Source organism: Callionymus lyra, chromosome 16 (assembly GCF_982586985.1).
Source record: "Callionymus lyra chromosome 16, fCalLyr1.hap1.1, whole genome shotgun sequence".
NCBI classification, from domain to species: Eukaryota; Metazoa; Chordata; class Actinopteri; order Syngnathiformes; family Callionymidae; genus Callionymus; species Callionymus lyra.
Window position 1 is genome coordinate 21,939,774 of NC_141833.1, and position 15,346 is coordinate 21,955,119.

At 39.5% G+C, this 15,346-nt stretch overlaps 1 protein-coding gene across 1 annotated transcript in view; it reads right to left on the bottom strand.

Moving 5' to 3' along the window:
* yes1 (YES proto-oncogene 1, Src family tyrosine kinase) overlaps positions 1–15,346 on the bottom strand; it is a 36,046-nt gene that overhangs the window by 3,171 nt on the left and 17,529 nt on the right. The window contains exons 3-9 of the mRNA XM_087810334.1: positions 12,058–12,157; positions 10,448–10,546; positions 7,422–7,525; positions 7,211–7,360; positions 5,749–5,904; positions 2,992–3,171; positions 1,634–1,710 (exon numbers count right to left, since the gene is read on the bottom strand). Coding sequence (XP_087666460.1) covers positions 1,634–1,710; positions 2,992–3,171; positions 5,749–5,904; positions 7,211–7,360; positions 7,422–7,525; positions 10,448–10,546; positions 12,058–12,157 — 866 coding nt within the window. The remainder of the gene's footprint in view (positions 1–1,633; positions 1,711–2,991; positions 3,172–5,748; positions 5,905–7,210; positions 7,361–7,421; positions 7,526–10,447; positions 10,547–12,057; positions 12,158–15,346) is intronic.

The window sequence follows — 15,346 nt, forward strand, 5'->3', positions numbered from 1 at the left end:
ACTTCTTCTTAACCTCGTAACCTTTAAACTATTACATTTTAATTTACTTCTTCTTAACCTCTTAAACTTTAAACTATTACATTTTAATTTACTTGTTGTTAACCTCGTAAACTTTAAACCATTACATTTTAATTTACTTCTTCTTAACCTCGTAAACTTTAAACTATTACATTTTAATTTACTTCTTCTTAACCTCGTAAACTTTAAACTATTACATTTTAATTTACTTCTTCTTAACCTCGTAAACTTTAAACTATTACATTTTAATTTACTTGTTGTTAACCTCGTAAACTTTAAACTATTACATTTTAATTTACTTCTTCTTAACCTCGTAAACTTTAAACTATTACATTTTAATTTACTTCTTCTTAACCTCGTAAACTTTAAACTATTACATTTTAATTTACTTCTTCTTAACCTCGTAAACCCATGATTCGACTGAGATTCACAGGATCTCAGGATGAGAAACGATCGTGGACGACGCCTCACGACGCCTCACGACGCCTCACGACGCCTCGAGGAGCCGCCAGCGTCTCTGGAGGCTCCTCGAGGCGTCGTGAGGCGTCGTGAGGCGTCGTGAGGCGTCCTCCTCGCTCGCTCTACTTCTCAACACTTTCCACTCGGACGAGCAGGACGAGCGAGGATTCGGATCGGATCACAGAAGATCACAGACGATCACAGAAGATCACAGACGATCACAGAAGATCACAGAAGATCACAGAAGATCACAGAAGATCACAGACGATCACAGACGATCACAGAAGATCACAGAAGATCACAGACGATCACAGAAGATCACAGAAGATCACAGAAGATCACAGAAGATCACAGAAGATCACAGACGATCACAGAAGATCACAGAAGATCACAGAAGATCACAGAAGATCACAGACGATCACAGACGATCACAGACGATCACAGAAGATCACAGACGATCACAGACGATCACAGAAGATCACAGAAGATCACAGAAGATCACAGACGATCACAGAAGATCACAGAAGATCACAGAAGATCACAGACGATCACAGAAGATCACAGACGATCACAGACGATCACAGACGATCACAGAAGATCACAGAAGATCACAGACGATCACAGAAGATCACAGAAGATCACAGACGATCACAGAAGATCACAGAAGATCACAGAAGATCACAGACGATCACAGAAGATCACAGAAGATCACAGAAGATCACAGAAGATCACAGACGATCACAGACGATCACAGACGATCACAGAAGATCACAGACGATCACAGACGATCACAGAAGATCACAGAAGATCACAGAAGATCACAGACGATCACAGAAGATCACAGAAGATCACAGAAGATCACAGACGATCACAGAAGATCACAGACGATCACAGACGATCACAGACGATCACAGAAGATCACAGACGATCACAGACGATCACAGAAGATCACAGAAGATCACAGAAGATCACAGACGATCACAGACGATCACAGAAGATCACAGAAGATCACAGACGATCACAGAAGATCACAGAAGATCACAGAAGATCACAGACGATCACAGAAGATCACAGACGATCACAGAAGATCACAGACGATCACAGCAGGTCGTGGAGTGTTCCTGGTGTCGTGAGAGACGAAGAGAGAACTCAGTACCTGAGCAGCCATGTCCACCAGCTGAGGAAGCTTCAAGAACCTCCCGTCGCCTTCTTTCAGGAAGTCCAGCAAACTACCTGAGACACCAGGAGCACCAACAATTAATACATGGATTTAAAACATACATGTATGTAGAAAACATAATAGAAACAGCTTCTTCATTGTCCATTTACATTTTTATATAACTGAAAATATATTTATATGGGAAACATATATAATATATAGGAATGTAAATATACAACCAGAAAGAATATTATTGTAAAATATATATAGAGGAAATATATACAAATGTAAATGTACAATAAGGAAAGGAATACTATTATAAAATTGTATATTTTATATAAACAATAAATGTAATTGACATTTAATTGAACAGTCAAGAATAAATTAATATAATAAAAATATATATTTATATAGAATAAATATATACAAATGTAAATATACAATTAATAGAGGATTAATCTTATTGTAAAATATCTTATTTAGAAAAATATATATAAATATACGATCAAGAAGGAAATATTATTAGCGAAATATATATTTTATGTATAAAATAAATTAAAATGACATTTTATTTAACAATTAAGAAGGAATTATTATAAAAAAATATATATTTATATAGAAAAACATATACAAATGTAAATACTATTATAATATATTTATATATTTTATATTTATAAAGAAAATTAACATTAAATAAACAATCAAGAATAAATTAAATTATATTCAATTATAACAAAAGGTGATATAACATATTAAGATGAATTAAAAAATATATACAAACATAAATGTACAATAAGGAAGGCAAAATTATTTTAAAATATATATATAAATATTTATTTGAATTATCAAGAAGGAATAAATATAATTAAAAATACACACATATATATATATAAAAATGAAAATGTCTATGTAAAATCAATAATTGCAAAATATTTTTAATAAACATGTTACAACTAAATTGATTATTTAGAGTTTAAAAAAGGGAAATAAAATATAGATATTTTTTAGAATATTTACACTTCTTTGGTTATTTGACTAAAACAAGTTAAACATAAAAAATAAATAATAATAACTTAGAAAAAAGCATAATCGCCCAAAATAAACATTGTTGCTCATCAAACGTTTCAAAGAATATTTTTTCTGAAATCTTTTCATTTGTGTTGTGTTGAGATTCAATACATCTCTGATCAAGAGGCGTTTGAGTCGAAAACAACCAAATGTTTTTGACCTCGTTGACCTCCAGCGGTTTATCTCCGCCTCCATAGATTCAAAACAACAGCCTCTGTGTTCATTAAAAACTCGTCTCTGACTCGTTCGCAGTTTTCTCAGGAGTTCCTGGAGTCGAACTTCCTCACCTTTGCCCATGAACTCGGTGACGATGTAGATGGGCTCCTCCGACACCACGGCGTACAGCGGCACCAGCTTGTCGTGCCGGAGCTTCTTCATGATCTGGGCCTCCTGCAGGAAGGCCTCGGGGGACATGGTGCCGGGCTTCAGGGTCTTGATGGCCACCTTGGTCGTGCCGTTCCACGTCCCTGCGGAGAAGAACCATCCGTGACGTCAAGTTTCATTTTTGTTTGAAATACAATTACATTAATATTTATAACCGCTCTAGTAGGAGAACTCACATTTCTCCGATCCTTAAAATTCTTCTTCTTACTTATAATATTTCTTTGATGCCTTTGGATCGTATTAAATTGAGACATTTTACAAGGAAGGGCAAGTAAAGTGAGACACATTTGAACTGTTTTATTATTAAAAAATGTTTTTACTAATATTTTTTCCCCCTTAAAATTGGAGAAAAATTGATCTAAACAACATGTTTGTTTGTTTTTCTTTTAACATTTTAATAAAACATTCTACATCATAATACAAGATTATATATAACAGATTATATATAGATTTTGAAATAAAAACATTATTACAAAATGTATCCAAGACGCTCTTTATTTATTGTTTATATTTTAATGGGTCCAAGTATTGGCTTCTGTTTAATTACATGCGTGTTTATCATTATTTTTCCTTTATATTTTGCCTCATTTGTATTTTCTATTCTGAATTTAAATCAATTTATTGAAACAAAAAAGCTTGAAATTGGACGTAAACAGGTTAATAAAGATGTGTTTTAATGTAATCTGAATAAAGTATCTTCAGTTTCATTGTAAGTAAGTAATTTATATTTATATAGCGCTTTTCCAGACCAGGGTCACAAAGCGCTTAAACAATCAAAACAATATTCAATAAAATATAAACTTTAAAGATCAAGATAAAACTGAGAACAACACAGGAGTCTCAGAAAATCAAGGAAAAGCCTGAACAAATAAAAACTTCTTAAAAATTGTTGATTTTTATGTTTAGTTTTGTTTAAGTAATAAGTAGATTTTGTTGCACATCTTTGTCATACACTACGGTAATTTGTCGCGGGACATCACTCATCCAGGATGTATCCCAGAATAGTAAAGTTAATATATATATATATATATATTTTTGTGACCTCGGTTAAAACTAAAAATCCCACAATAAAAGAATATTGTGGATAAAAATGTGTGAATCAAACCAATGTTTCCTTCTTATTCCTGAACTCAAACTGAACTCGTCTCCGACATTAAGTGATGTTTCTGCTGAGAGTGGATCTGGTGACAGTTTCTCGTTGAGAGAAGCTTCAATGATCCGTCACTTCCTGCCGAAGAGCCTCTTTACTCACGCTCTGCTTCCACACAATGAGCCGCCGTCAGCGCCAGCGTGTGAATCCACTCGTACTTACAGGCCTCGCTCACGTGACGGCAGCGTAAAGACGACGCGGCCCAAAGATCTCGCTCAACTTAAGAGGCATCGGGAAGACGAGGGGAAGGAATTCCAGGGATTCTGGGAGGCGAGTCCTGCAGGTCGAGGCTGGTCTAATGTAGCGAGAGAGTCGTGTTCTCGGAGAGGCCTGGACTCAACAATCGGGGAAGTGAAGCGTGGGAGGATGTGATTACTGAGAGTGTGTGTGTGTGTGTGTGTGTGTGTGTGCGATCATTTATCAGAGTCCACATCAGTATGTGGGCCAGTGTGCCACCCAGAGACCCTGCAGGAAGTGAGCCGTGCTGCTGTTTACAGTCCAGCTTCCAGGACTTAACAAGTTAACAACTCTCTGCAGCCTTTAAATCACACTCGTTCTTGGAAGATTTCCACGTCTGATGTTGTGGGAAAAAAAACACGAGCGACACCAGGATAAGATTAATAAATGATATAAACTATAATATCTTCAACGCAACAACACAATATCTTCGACTCTTCTCTTCGTGGTCTTTTCATTTCACACGTGGAAGTTTGTCATTAAAAATTATATTTAAAAAATGTTTATTTTAACAACTAAAAATGTTGTTCATTACATAACAGAGTAATGTATATAATTTATATAATATATATATATATATGAAATTAAATCACACGTTTCTAAAAATAAAACGATCATTTCTGATGTAAACATCTGGATTTATGACAGCGTTTTACATCACTGGCTTTTACAAAGACACCGTTTCATTATTCATTCATTTTCTACCGCTTTATCCCTTGTGGGGGTCGCGGGGGTGACTGGAGTCTCTATCCCCAGTTTAATTGGGCGAGAGGCAGGGGACACCCTGGACAGGACGCCAGTCTGTCGCAGGACACACTAAGTTCTCAATCAACCTCTGCATGTTTTTGGACTGTGGGAGGAAACCGGAGTGCCAGGAGTAAACCCACGCACTGTTTCATTATGTGACATCAAATTCACCGGATGAAATTACTCAAACCCTTGCAGGAGCCAAGGTCTCAGGCAAGTTCTGACCAAATTTTTTTTTTTTAGTGACTAGGAAGTGTCAGTTAATTTTCCTTTTGCTAATAAACACAATTAATACATTTTTCTTTTTCTTAAGATTTTCTGTCAAGTCGTGAAAAACTGGTTGACGTGGAACATGCTGAGGGATTCGAACCCACAACTTCCCGTCTGCTGGTCACGTTTGAACACAGTGTGTTGACTAGACTCTACTCGTCTGGTGGTTTCAGCACGATCAGCATGAGTCACTCAAACCACTGACCAGGTTTAACTTCCTCATCAGCACAACATTAGATCTTCCTGGAGGTCTTACCCATCCACACTTCTCCGAAGCAGCCCTGGCCCAGCTTCACCTCCAGCCTCAGCGAGTCTCGAGGGATCTCCCAGGCGTCTTTAGCCAGACCTTGAGTCTGAGGCTTCACCGTCGGACACACCGTCGTCAGCCGGTAGCACAGCCCGTCCGAGTGTTCTGCAGACGACAACCAGACGGGGATGAAGGAAGAAGAAACACTTTCATTTGAAAGCAAACATCTGGGAGACACTCCAAGTGGATTCACATCTTTAAGATGAAGTTTAGAAAGAACTATTTCTGTGGAACAACATGAGATCGAATTACTTTCATCTTGAGCGACACGTCCTCAAACTTCATTTAACATTTTTAATTCTCAAGAACATTTTCAAATTTTCATTTTAAGACTTAAAATCTGTCACATTTTCTTCTATTCATTATTACTTTTTTTTAAAAATAAAGTTTAATCATTTTTTGCTTTGATAATTTGTTTATCTCATCATTGTTTTGGCCCTTTTAAAATAATACTATATTTTGATTTATAGTTATAAAATTATTGCTTTATAATTTTCTAATAAATATATTTGTATGTTTTACTCATTGTATTATTACCAATAATCAACTTATTTGTAACAATAGTTCAACAAATTTTTTTTAATTTAAGTTTTTTTTCAATCCCTAATGAGTTATTTATACATATATATATTTATATATATTTATAGTGAAGATAATATTTTTATAACCATAAATATTTTACAAATAAATGACAATAAACAAAAATAATCTTACTTATAAGCTTCATTACCAGCCCATTATATACATAAAAAAACTATTTATTTAAATAATTTACTCCATTTGGAATTAAATCAGTTTCAATACTTTCAATACATCAACGATTAATACGTCTTAATAATTTATTTTTAATATTTTTTTCAATAATTTACCTGTGAGATTTATGACATACATTTATTTTTAATTTGAGGGGAAATAACTCACAGTATAAAACCTTTTAAAACAGTTGAACAGATATGGTGATTTTAATTATATATAAAAAATATCTACTTTATATTTATGGAGAATAATTAAATAATATTGGGTTTAGAAGAACTTTTGAAGTAAGATTGTAAATGCAAACGTGTATATTTCCTAGTATGACCTCACGACCTCTGCAGGAAAAGAGCCTCATGTGACCCTCAGATACAAGTGTATCCAGGGAACCCGACACCATGTCGAGTGACTCTGACGACAGACGTCAACCAAGAAAAGACTCTTGGATTCTCCCGCTCTAGTCGACGAAGAGTGAGTCTGGACTCGCAGGAGATGAGAAACGATGTTAAGCAACAGAAATCCCTGCAGCGTCGCCTGAATTATTCATGCTCGCCACCGTCCTGGAGTCAATGGACGAGTGTTGAATAAAACACGGGCTGGGATTAGAGTCTCGGGGAACACAAGCTGCTGTAAACCCCTGTAAACAACACTCACACACCTGTGTAGTGCTTCACCAGCTTCTGCAGGTTCTCGAACTGGGCCCGGGTGGTGATGTAGTAGCCGCCGTTGTCCAGCTTGCGGATCTTGTAGTGTTTGACGTTGTCGCCCTTCACCTCGTCCCAGTCGCGGATGGACAGCGAGTAGGCGCCTGCGGACGGACGGACGGGGGTCAGAAGGTCGAGCTCGTCGCTCGTGGACTCGTGACTCACCCTTCGTGGTCTCGCTCTCTCGCGCCAGGTAAGTCCCGCGCTGGTTCCCCGGAAGCAACAGGAGACGCTCGGCGTCTTTGCGACCCATTTTGCCGAAATACCACCTTCGGGGAGAAAGTTTGAGTCAAAAACATGCCTTGAATTATAGATATAAACTGTAATTTCATCAGCAGGGTAAACAGGAGGGGGCTCAGAACAGAGCCTTGACAGTTATGAGGAGTGAGGTGAGGATTGACAGGTGAGACAGTTATGAGGAGTGAAGTGAGACAGTTATGAGGAGTGAGGTGAGACAGTTATGAGGAGTGAGGTGAGACAGTTATGAGGAGTGAGGTGAGACAGTTATGAGGAGTGAGGTGAGACAGTTATGAGGAGTGAGGTGAGACAGTTATGAGGAGTGAAGTGAGACAGTTATAAGGAGTGAGGTGAGACAGTTATCAGTAGTGAAGTGAGACAGTTATGAGGAGTGAGGTGAGACAGTTATGAGGAGTGGGGTGAGACAGTTATGAGGAGTGAGGTGAGACAGTTATGAGGAGTGAGGTGAGACAGTTATGAGGAGTGAAGTGAGACAGTTATAAGGAGTGAGGTGAGACAGTTATCAGTAGTGAAGTGAGACAGTTATGAGGAGTGAGGTGAGACAGTTATCAGTAGTGAAGTGAGACAGTTATGAGGAGTGAGGTGAGACAGTTATGAGGAGTGAAGTGAGACAGTTATAAGGAGTGAGGTGAGACAGTTATCAGTAGTGAAGTGAGACAGTTATGAGGAGTGAGGTGAGACAGTTATGAGGAGTGAGGTGAGACAGTTATGAGGAGTGAGGTGAGACAGTTATGAGGAGTGAAGTGAGACAGTTATAAGGAGTGAGGTGAGACAGTTATCAGTAGTGAAGTGAGACAGTTATGAGGAGTGAGGTGAGACAGTTATGAGTGAGGTGAGACAGTTATGAGGAGTGAGGTGAGACAGTTATATGAGGATTGAAGTGAGACAGTTATAAGGAGTGAGGTGAGACAGTTATGAGGAGTGAAGTGAGACAGTTATAAGGAGTGAGGTGAGACAGTTATCAGTAGTGAAGTGAGACAGTTATGAGGAGTGAGGTGAGACAGTTATGAGGAGTGAGGTGAGACAGTTATCAGGAGTGAGGTGAGACAGTTATGAGGAGTGAGGTGAGACAGTTATCAGGAGTGACAGTACGTCATCGTTGTGAGTCTGAGTCACACGAGTCTCAAACATTAGACGAACAGGAAGCAGCAAGGACTCGACAGAAGAACAGGAAGCAGCGAGGACTCGACAGACGAACAGGAAGCAGCGAGGACTCAACAGACGAACAGGAAGCAGCGAGGACTCGACAGAGAAACAGGAAGCAGCGAGGACTCGACAGACGAACAGGAAGTAGCGAGGACTCGACAGACGAACAGGAAGCAGCGAGGACTCGACAGAGAAACAGGAAGCAGCGAGGACTAGACAGACGAACAGGAAGCAGCGAGGACTCGGAAAGACGAACAGGAGGCAGCGAGAACTCGACAGACGAACAGGAAGCAGCGAGGACTCGACAGACGAACAGGAAGCAGCGAGGACTAGACAGACGAACAGGAAGCAGCGAGGACTCGACAGACGAACAGGAAGCAGCGAGGACTCGACAGACGAACAGGAAGCAGCGAGGACTCGGAAAGACGAACAGGAAGCAGCGAGGACTCGACAGACGTACAGGAAGCAGCGAGAACTGGACAGACGAACAGGAAGCAGCGAGGACTCGACAGACGAACAGGAAGCACCGAGGACTTGACAGACGAACAGGAAGCAGCGAGGACTCGACAGACGAACAGGAAGCAGCGAGGACTCGACAGACGAACAGGAAGCAGCGAGGACTAGACAGACGAACAGGAAGCAGCGAGGACTCGACAGACGAACAGGAAGCAGCGAGGACTCGGACAGACGAACAGGAAGCAGCGAGGACTCGACAGACGAACAGGAAGCAGCGAGGACTAGACAGACGAACAGGAAGCAGCGAGGACTCGACAGACGAACAGGAAGCAGCGAGGACTCGGAAAGACGAACAGGAAGCAGCGAGGACTCGACAGACGAACAGGAAGCAGCGAGGACTAGACAGACGAACAGGAAGCAGCGAGGACTCGACAGACGAACAGGAAGCAGCGAGGACTCGACAGACGAACAGGAAGCAGCGAGGACTCGACAGACGAACAGGAAGCAGCGAGGACTCGACAGACGAACAGGAAGCAGCGAGGACTCGACATGCGAACAGGAAGCAGCGAGGACTGGACAGACGAACAGGAAGCAGCGAGGACTCGACAGACGAACAGGAAGCAGCGAGGACTCGACAGACGAACAGGAAGCAGCGAGGACTCGACAGACGAACAGGAAGCAGCGAGGACTCGACAGACGAACAGGAAGCAGCGAGGACTCGACAGACGAACAGGAAGCAGCGAGGACTCGACAGACGAACAGGAAGCAGCGAGGACTCGACAGACGAACAGGAAGCAGCGAGGACATGACAGACGAACAGGAAGCAGCGAGGACTCGACAGACGAACAGGAAGCAGCGAGGACTCGACAGACAAACAGGAAGCAGCGAGGACTAGACAGACGAACAGGAAGCAGCGAGGACTCGACAGACGAACAGGAAGCAGCGAGGACTCGACAGACGAACAGGAAGCAGCGAGGACTCGACAGACGAACAGGAAGCAGCGAGGACTCGACAGACGAACAGGAAGCAGCGAGGACTCGACAGACGAACAGGAAGCAGCGAGGACTCGACAGACGAACAGGAAGCAGCGAGGACTCGACAGACGAACAGGAAGCAGCGAGGACATGACAGACGAACAGGAAGCAGCGAGGACTCGACAGACGAACAGGAAGCAGCGAGGACTCGACAGACAAACAGGAAGCAGCGAGGACTCGACAGACGAACAGGAAGCAGCGAGGACACGACAGACGAACAGGAAGCAGCGAGGACTCGACACACGAACAGGAAGCAGCGAGGACTCGACAGACAAACAGGAAGTAGCGAGGACTCACTCTTCTGCCTGGATGGAGTCGGCCGGAGCCACGTAGTTGCTCGGGATGTAGCCTTTCTCTCCCGTGTTGATGGAGCGAGCCTCCCACCAGTCGCCCTCGCTGAGGAGACACAAGGTGAGGATGACAGCTGTCAATCATTTAGATCCTGATGATGTCATTCACACACAACAATAAATCCATCTTAGTGTGTTTTGATTTAGAAAATAAATTAGAATATAGTGTATAAGCATAGAATAATATCTAGATCTATAAATTATTAATCACTATCCTGTATTTCTACTGTATTACTACATAAGGATTTGTAGTATTACTTCAAAAGGATTGAAAATATTACTAAGTAAGTAAGTCATTTTTATTTATATAGCGCTTTTCCAGACCAGGGTCACAAAGCGCTTAAACAATCAAAACAATAGTCTACAAGGATCCGTAAAATTACTCTCTCGCGATTAATAGTATAACTTGTTAGTATTCGTAGTATTAGTCTGAGAGGATTCATAGTATTATTCCCTGAAGACTTGAAGAATTACATTGTGATGATTTGTAGTATTACTCCGTGACGATTCATACAATGAATCCAATAGTATTTATAGTATTACTCTGAGAGGATTCGCAGTATTACTCCATGAGGATTTGAAGAATTATTTAGCGATGTTTTGTAGTATTAATCTTTGACGATTCGTACAACGAATCCAATAGTATTTGTAGTATTACCCCAAGAGGATTCATAGTATTACTCCATGAGAGTTTGAAGAATTACTTTGCGATCATTTGTAGTATTACTCTGACGATTTGTACTATGAAACCATTATTATTCGTAGTATTACTCTGAGAGGATTCATAGCATTACTCTGAGAGGATTCATAGCATTACTCCATGAGGGTTTGAAGAATTACCTTGCGATGATTTGTAGTATGACTCTGTGAGGATTTGTACTATGACCCCCATCAGTATTCGTAGTATAACTCTGAGAGGATTCATAGCATTACTCTGAGAGGATTCATAGCATTACTCTGAGAGGATTCATAGCATTACTCTGAGAGGATTCATAGTATTACTCCATGAGGGTTTGAAGAATTACCTTGCGATGATTTGTAGTATGACTCTGTGACGATTTGTACTATGACCCCCATCAGTATTCGTAGTATAACTCTGAGAGGATTCATAGCATTACTCTGAGAGGATTCATAGCATTACTCTGAGAGGATTCATAGTATTACTCCATGAGGGTTTGAAGAATTACCTTGCGATGATTTGTAGTATTTATCTGTGACGATTTGTACTATGACCCCATTCGTATTCTTAGTATTACACAAACTATATAGAATTTATTTTTAACAGTTTTATAATGCAAAAAGTTCCTCTTTGGTACTCGGTTCTGAACGACTGAGAATCAATAACATTTGTGTTAATCAAACAGAGACTGATAAGAACGTGAGGTGAACCTGATGTTTTAATCAAACGTAGGATACGAGGAGGTGAAAGAGCAGATGGTCCATTAGAGGAAGTCATTAACCAGGACAGACGTCAGGATTAAAAACACACACACACTTACACACACTAACACAACCGTTTACACAGCAGGACATGGTCTGCGTTACACAAACACTCACGTGTTGTTGATGATCTGGAAACGATCCCCCTTTTTAAACGACAGGTCGTCCGCCGTCCTCGCCTCGTAGTCGTACAACGCCACGAAGAACGTCACGCCGCCTGGAGAGAGAGCATTTGTTAGTATTACTCCATGAGGATTCAAAATAGTAATCTGCAAAGAACCGTATTATTACTCCATGAGGATTCAAAATAGTAATCTGCAAAGAACCGTATTATTACTCCATGAGGAGTCAAAATATTAATCTGCAAGGAACCGTATTATTACTCCATGAGGATTCAAAATATTAATCTGCAAGGAACCGTAGTATTACTCCATGAGGATTCAAAATATGAATCTGCAAGGAACCGTATTATTACTCCATGAGGATTCAAAATATTAATCTGCAAGGAACCGTATTATTACTCCATGAGGATTCAAAATATTAATCTGCAAGGAACCGTATTATTACTCCATGAGGATTCAAAATATTAATCTGCAAGGAACCGTAGTATTACTCCATGAGGATTCAAAATATTAATCTGCAAGGAACCGTATTATTACTCCATGAGGATTCAAAATATTAATCTGCAAGGAACCGTATTATTACTCCATGAGGATTCAAAATATTAATCTGCAAGGAACCGTATTATTACTCCATGAGGATTCAAAATATTAATCTGCAAGGAACCGTATTATTACTCCATGAGGATTCAAAATATGAATCTGCAAAGAACCGTATTATTACTCCATGAGGATTCAAAATATTAATCTGCAAGGAACCGTATTATTACTCCATGAGGATTCAAAATATTAATCTGCAAAGAACCGTATTATTACTCCATGAGGATTCAAAATATTAATCTGCAAAGAACCGTATTATTACTCCATGAGAATTCAAAATATTAATCTGCAAAGAACCGTATTATTACTCCATGAGGATTCAAAATATTAATCTGCAAGGAACCGTATTATTACTCCATGAGGATTCAAAATATTAATCTGCAAGGAACCGTATTATTACTCCATGAGGATTCAAAATATTAATCTGCAAAGAACCGTATTATTACTCCATGAGGATTCAAAATATTAATCTGCAAAGAACCGTATTATTACTCCATGAGGATTCAAAATATTAATCTGCAAAGAACAGTATTATTACTCCATGAGGATTCAAAATATTAATCTGCAAGGAACCGTATTATTACTCCATGAGGATTTGTAGTGTTACTGTCTGAGGACTCATGGAGTAGATCTGTAATATTACGTGTAGGGATTCTTAGTGTTACTCCATGAGGATTCGTATAATTACTTTGTGATGATGCGTAGTATTACTCTATGAGGGTTTGTAGTATTACCCCATGAGGATTCCTAGTGTTCCTTCGCAATGTTTTGTAGTATTACTCCATGAGGGTTCGTAGTATTACTCCATGAGGGTTTGTAGTATTACTCCATGAGGATTGGTAGTATTACTCCATGAGGATTGGTAGTATTACTCCATGAGGATTTGTAGTGTTACTTCGCAATGATTTGTAGTATTACTCCATGAGGGTTCGTAGTATTACTCCATGAGGATTGGTAGTATTACTCCATGAGGATTGGTAGTATTACTCCATGAGGATTTGTATAGTTACTTTGCGATGATGAGTAGTATTACTCTGTGAGGGTTCGTAGTATTACTCCATGAGGATTTGTATAGTTTCTTTGCGGTGATGCGTAGTATTACTCTGTGAGGGTTTGTAGTGTTACTCCATGAGGATTCCTAGTGTTACTTCGCAATGATTCGTAGTATTACTCCACGGGGATTCATAGTATTACTCCGAGAATTCTCAGATAACTTTGCAATGATTCGTAGTATTACTCTGTGAGGATTCGTACCGTTACTCCATGAGGATTTGTAGTAATACTCTTCAAAATTACATAATTGTCTTGAGACATTTTAATTTAAAGAATATAATATATTTTATTAAAATATTGAATAGGAAATGACTCCAAAAAAGCAAGTTTTAGAAATTGAATAATTTTGTTGTTGTGTTTTGTACTTGTGTTATTAAACATTTGTAAATACACATTTATTTAACGTATTTTTTAACACAAAACTATTATTTATTAAATTAAATCACATGTTAGTGAAGTAACTATAAAGTACGAAAGGGTCAAGACAACGAGCTAGGCTGTTATAACGTTGGTTTATTAAGATTAAGATTATTCTAAAAATCTAATTTAGGAAGTTTTCAGGGAAACTCAAGTGAAAATGATCAAAAAGAAAAGAAAAGTAAATGGAACAGTCATTCGTAGACGAGGTCAAGAGTTCATCATCATCTGAGCAGAAAGAAGTGAAACAATAGTAAAAAAGACGATAAGAGATGGAGTCACAATCATAAAGAGATAAAGAGCCGATGGTTCTTTCACGAGGTCCGATCATTACCGTGTCGTAACAATAACGTCTCGTGTAACGACCTGATCCGAAGAAAGAAGTCGACTTTAAATTGATCCCAGATGAAAGATCTAGAAGAAGAACATCCTCGTTTCCCCTCTGGACCTTCTGGAGACAAGCAGAGCGGCCATCTTTGATGACATTAAGCGGTGGGATTAGAAGACGGCAGAGCCCGGGGTCGGATTATGGAGAGTGGGTCAGTGACGGCAGCCGGCCGTGTGTCCACGAGGAAGGGGGAGGGGCTTCGTAGTTGCCGACATCAGTGTATTCGTTTTAAACTTTTCTTTGTGAGCAGTTACGACTGAGGACGAGAGGATACGATGAGTCCAGCAGATTTTAAAGCTGATGTTTGGACATATTTTGGTTTGAAAACAAATGAAAGCAGTTACGACTGAGGACGAGAGGATACATTCACTATCATAACACCAGAGTCAAGTACTGGACAATACTACACATATATACTTGTTACTACACTATCACAACACCAGAGTCAAGTACTGGACAATACTACACATGTATACTTGTTACTACACTATCACAACACCAGAGTCAAGTACTGGACAATAATACACATATATCCTTGTTACTACACTATCACAACACCAGAGTCAAGTACTGGACAATACTACACATATATACTTGTTACTACACTATCACAAAACCAGAGTCAAGTACTGGACAATACTACACATATATACTTGTTACTACACTATCACAAGGCCAGAGTCAAGTACTGGACAATACTACACATATATACTTGTTACTACACTATCACAAAACCAGAGTCAAGTACTGGACAATAGTACACATATATACTTGTTACTACACTATCACAAGGCCAGAGTCAAGTACTGGACAATACTACACATATGTA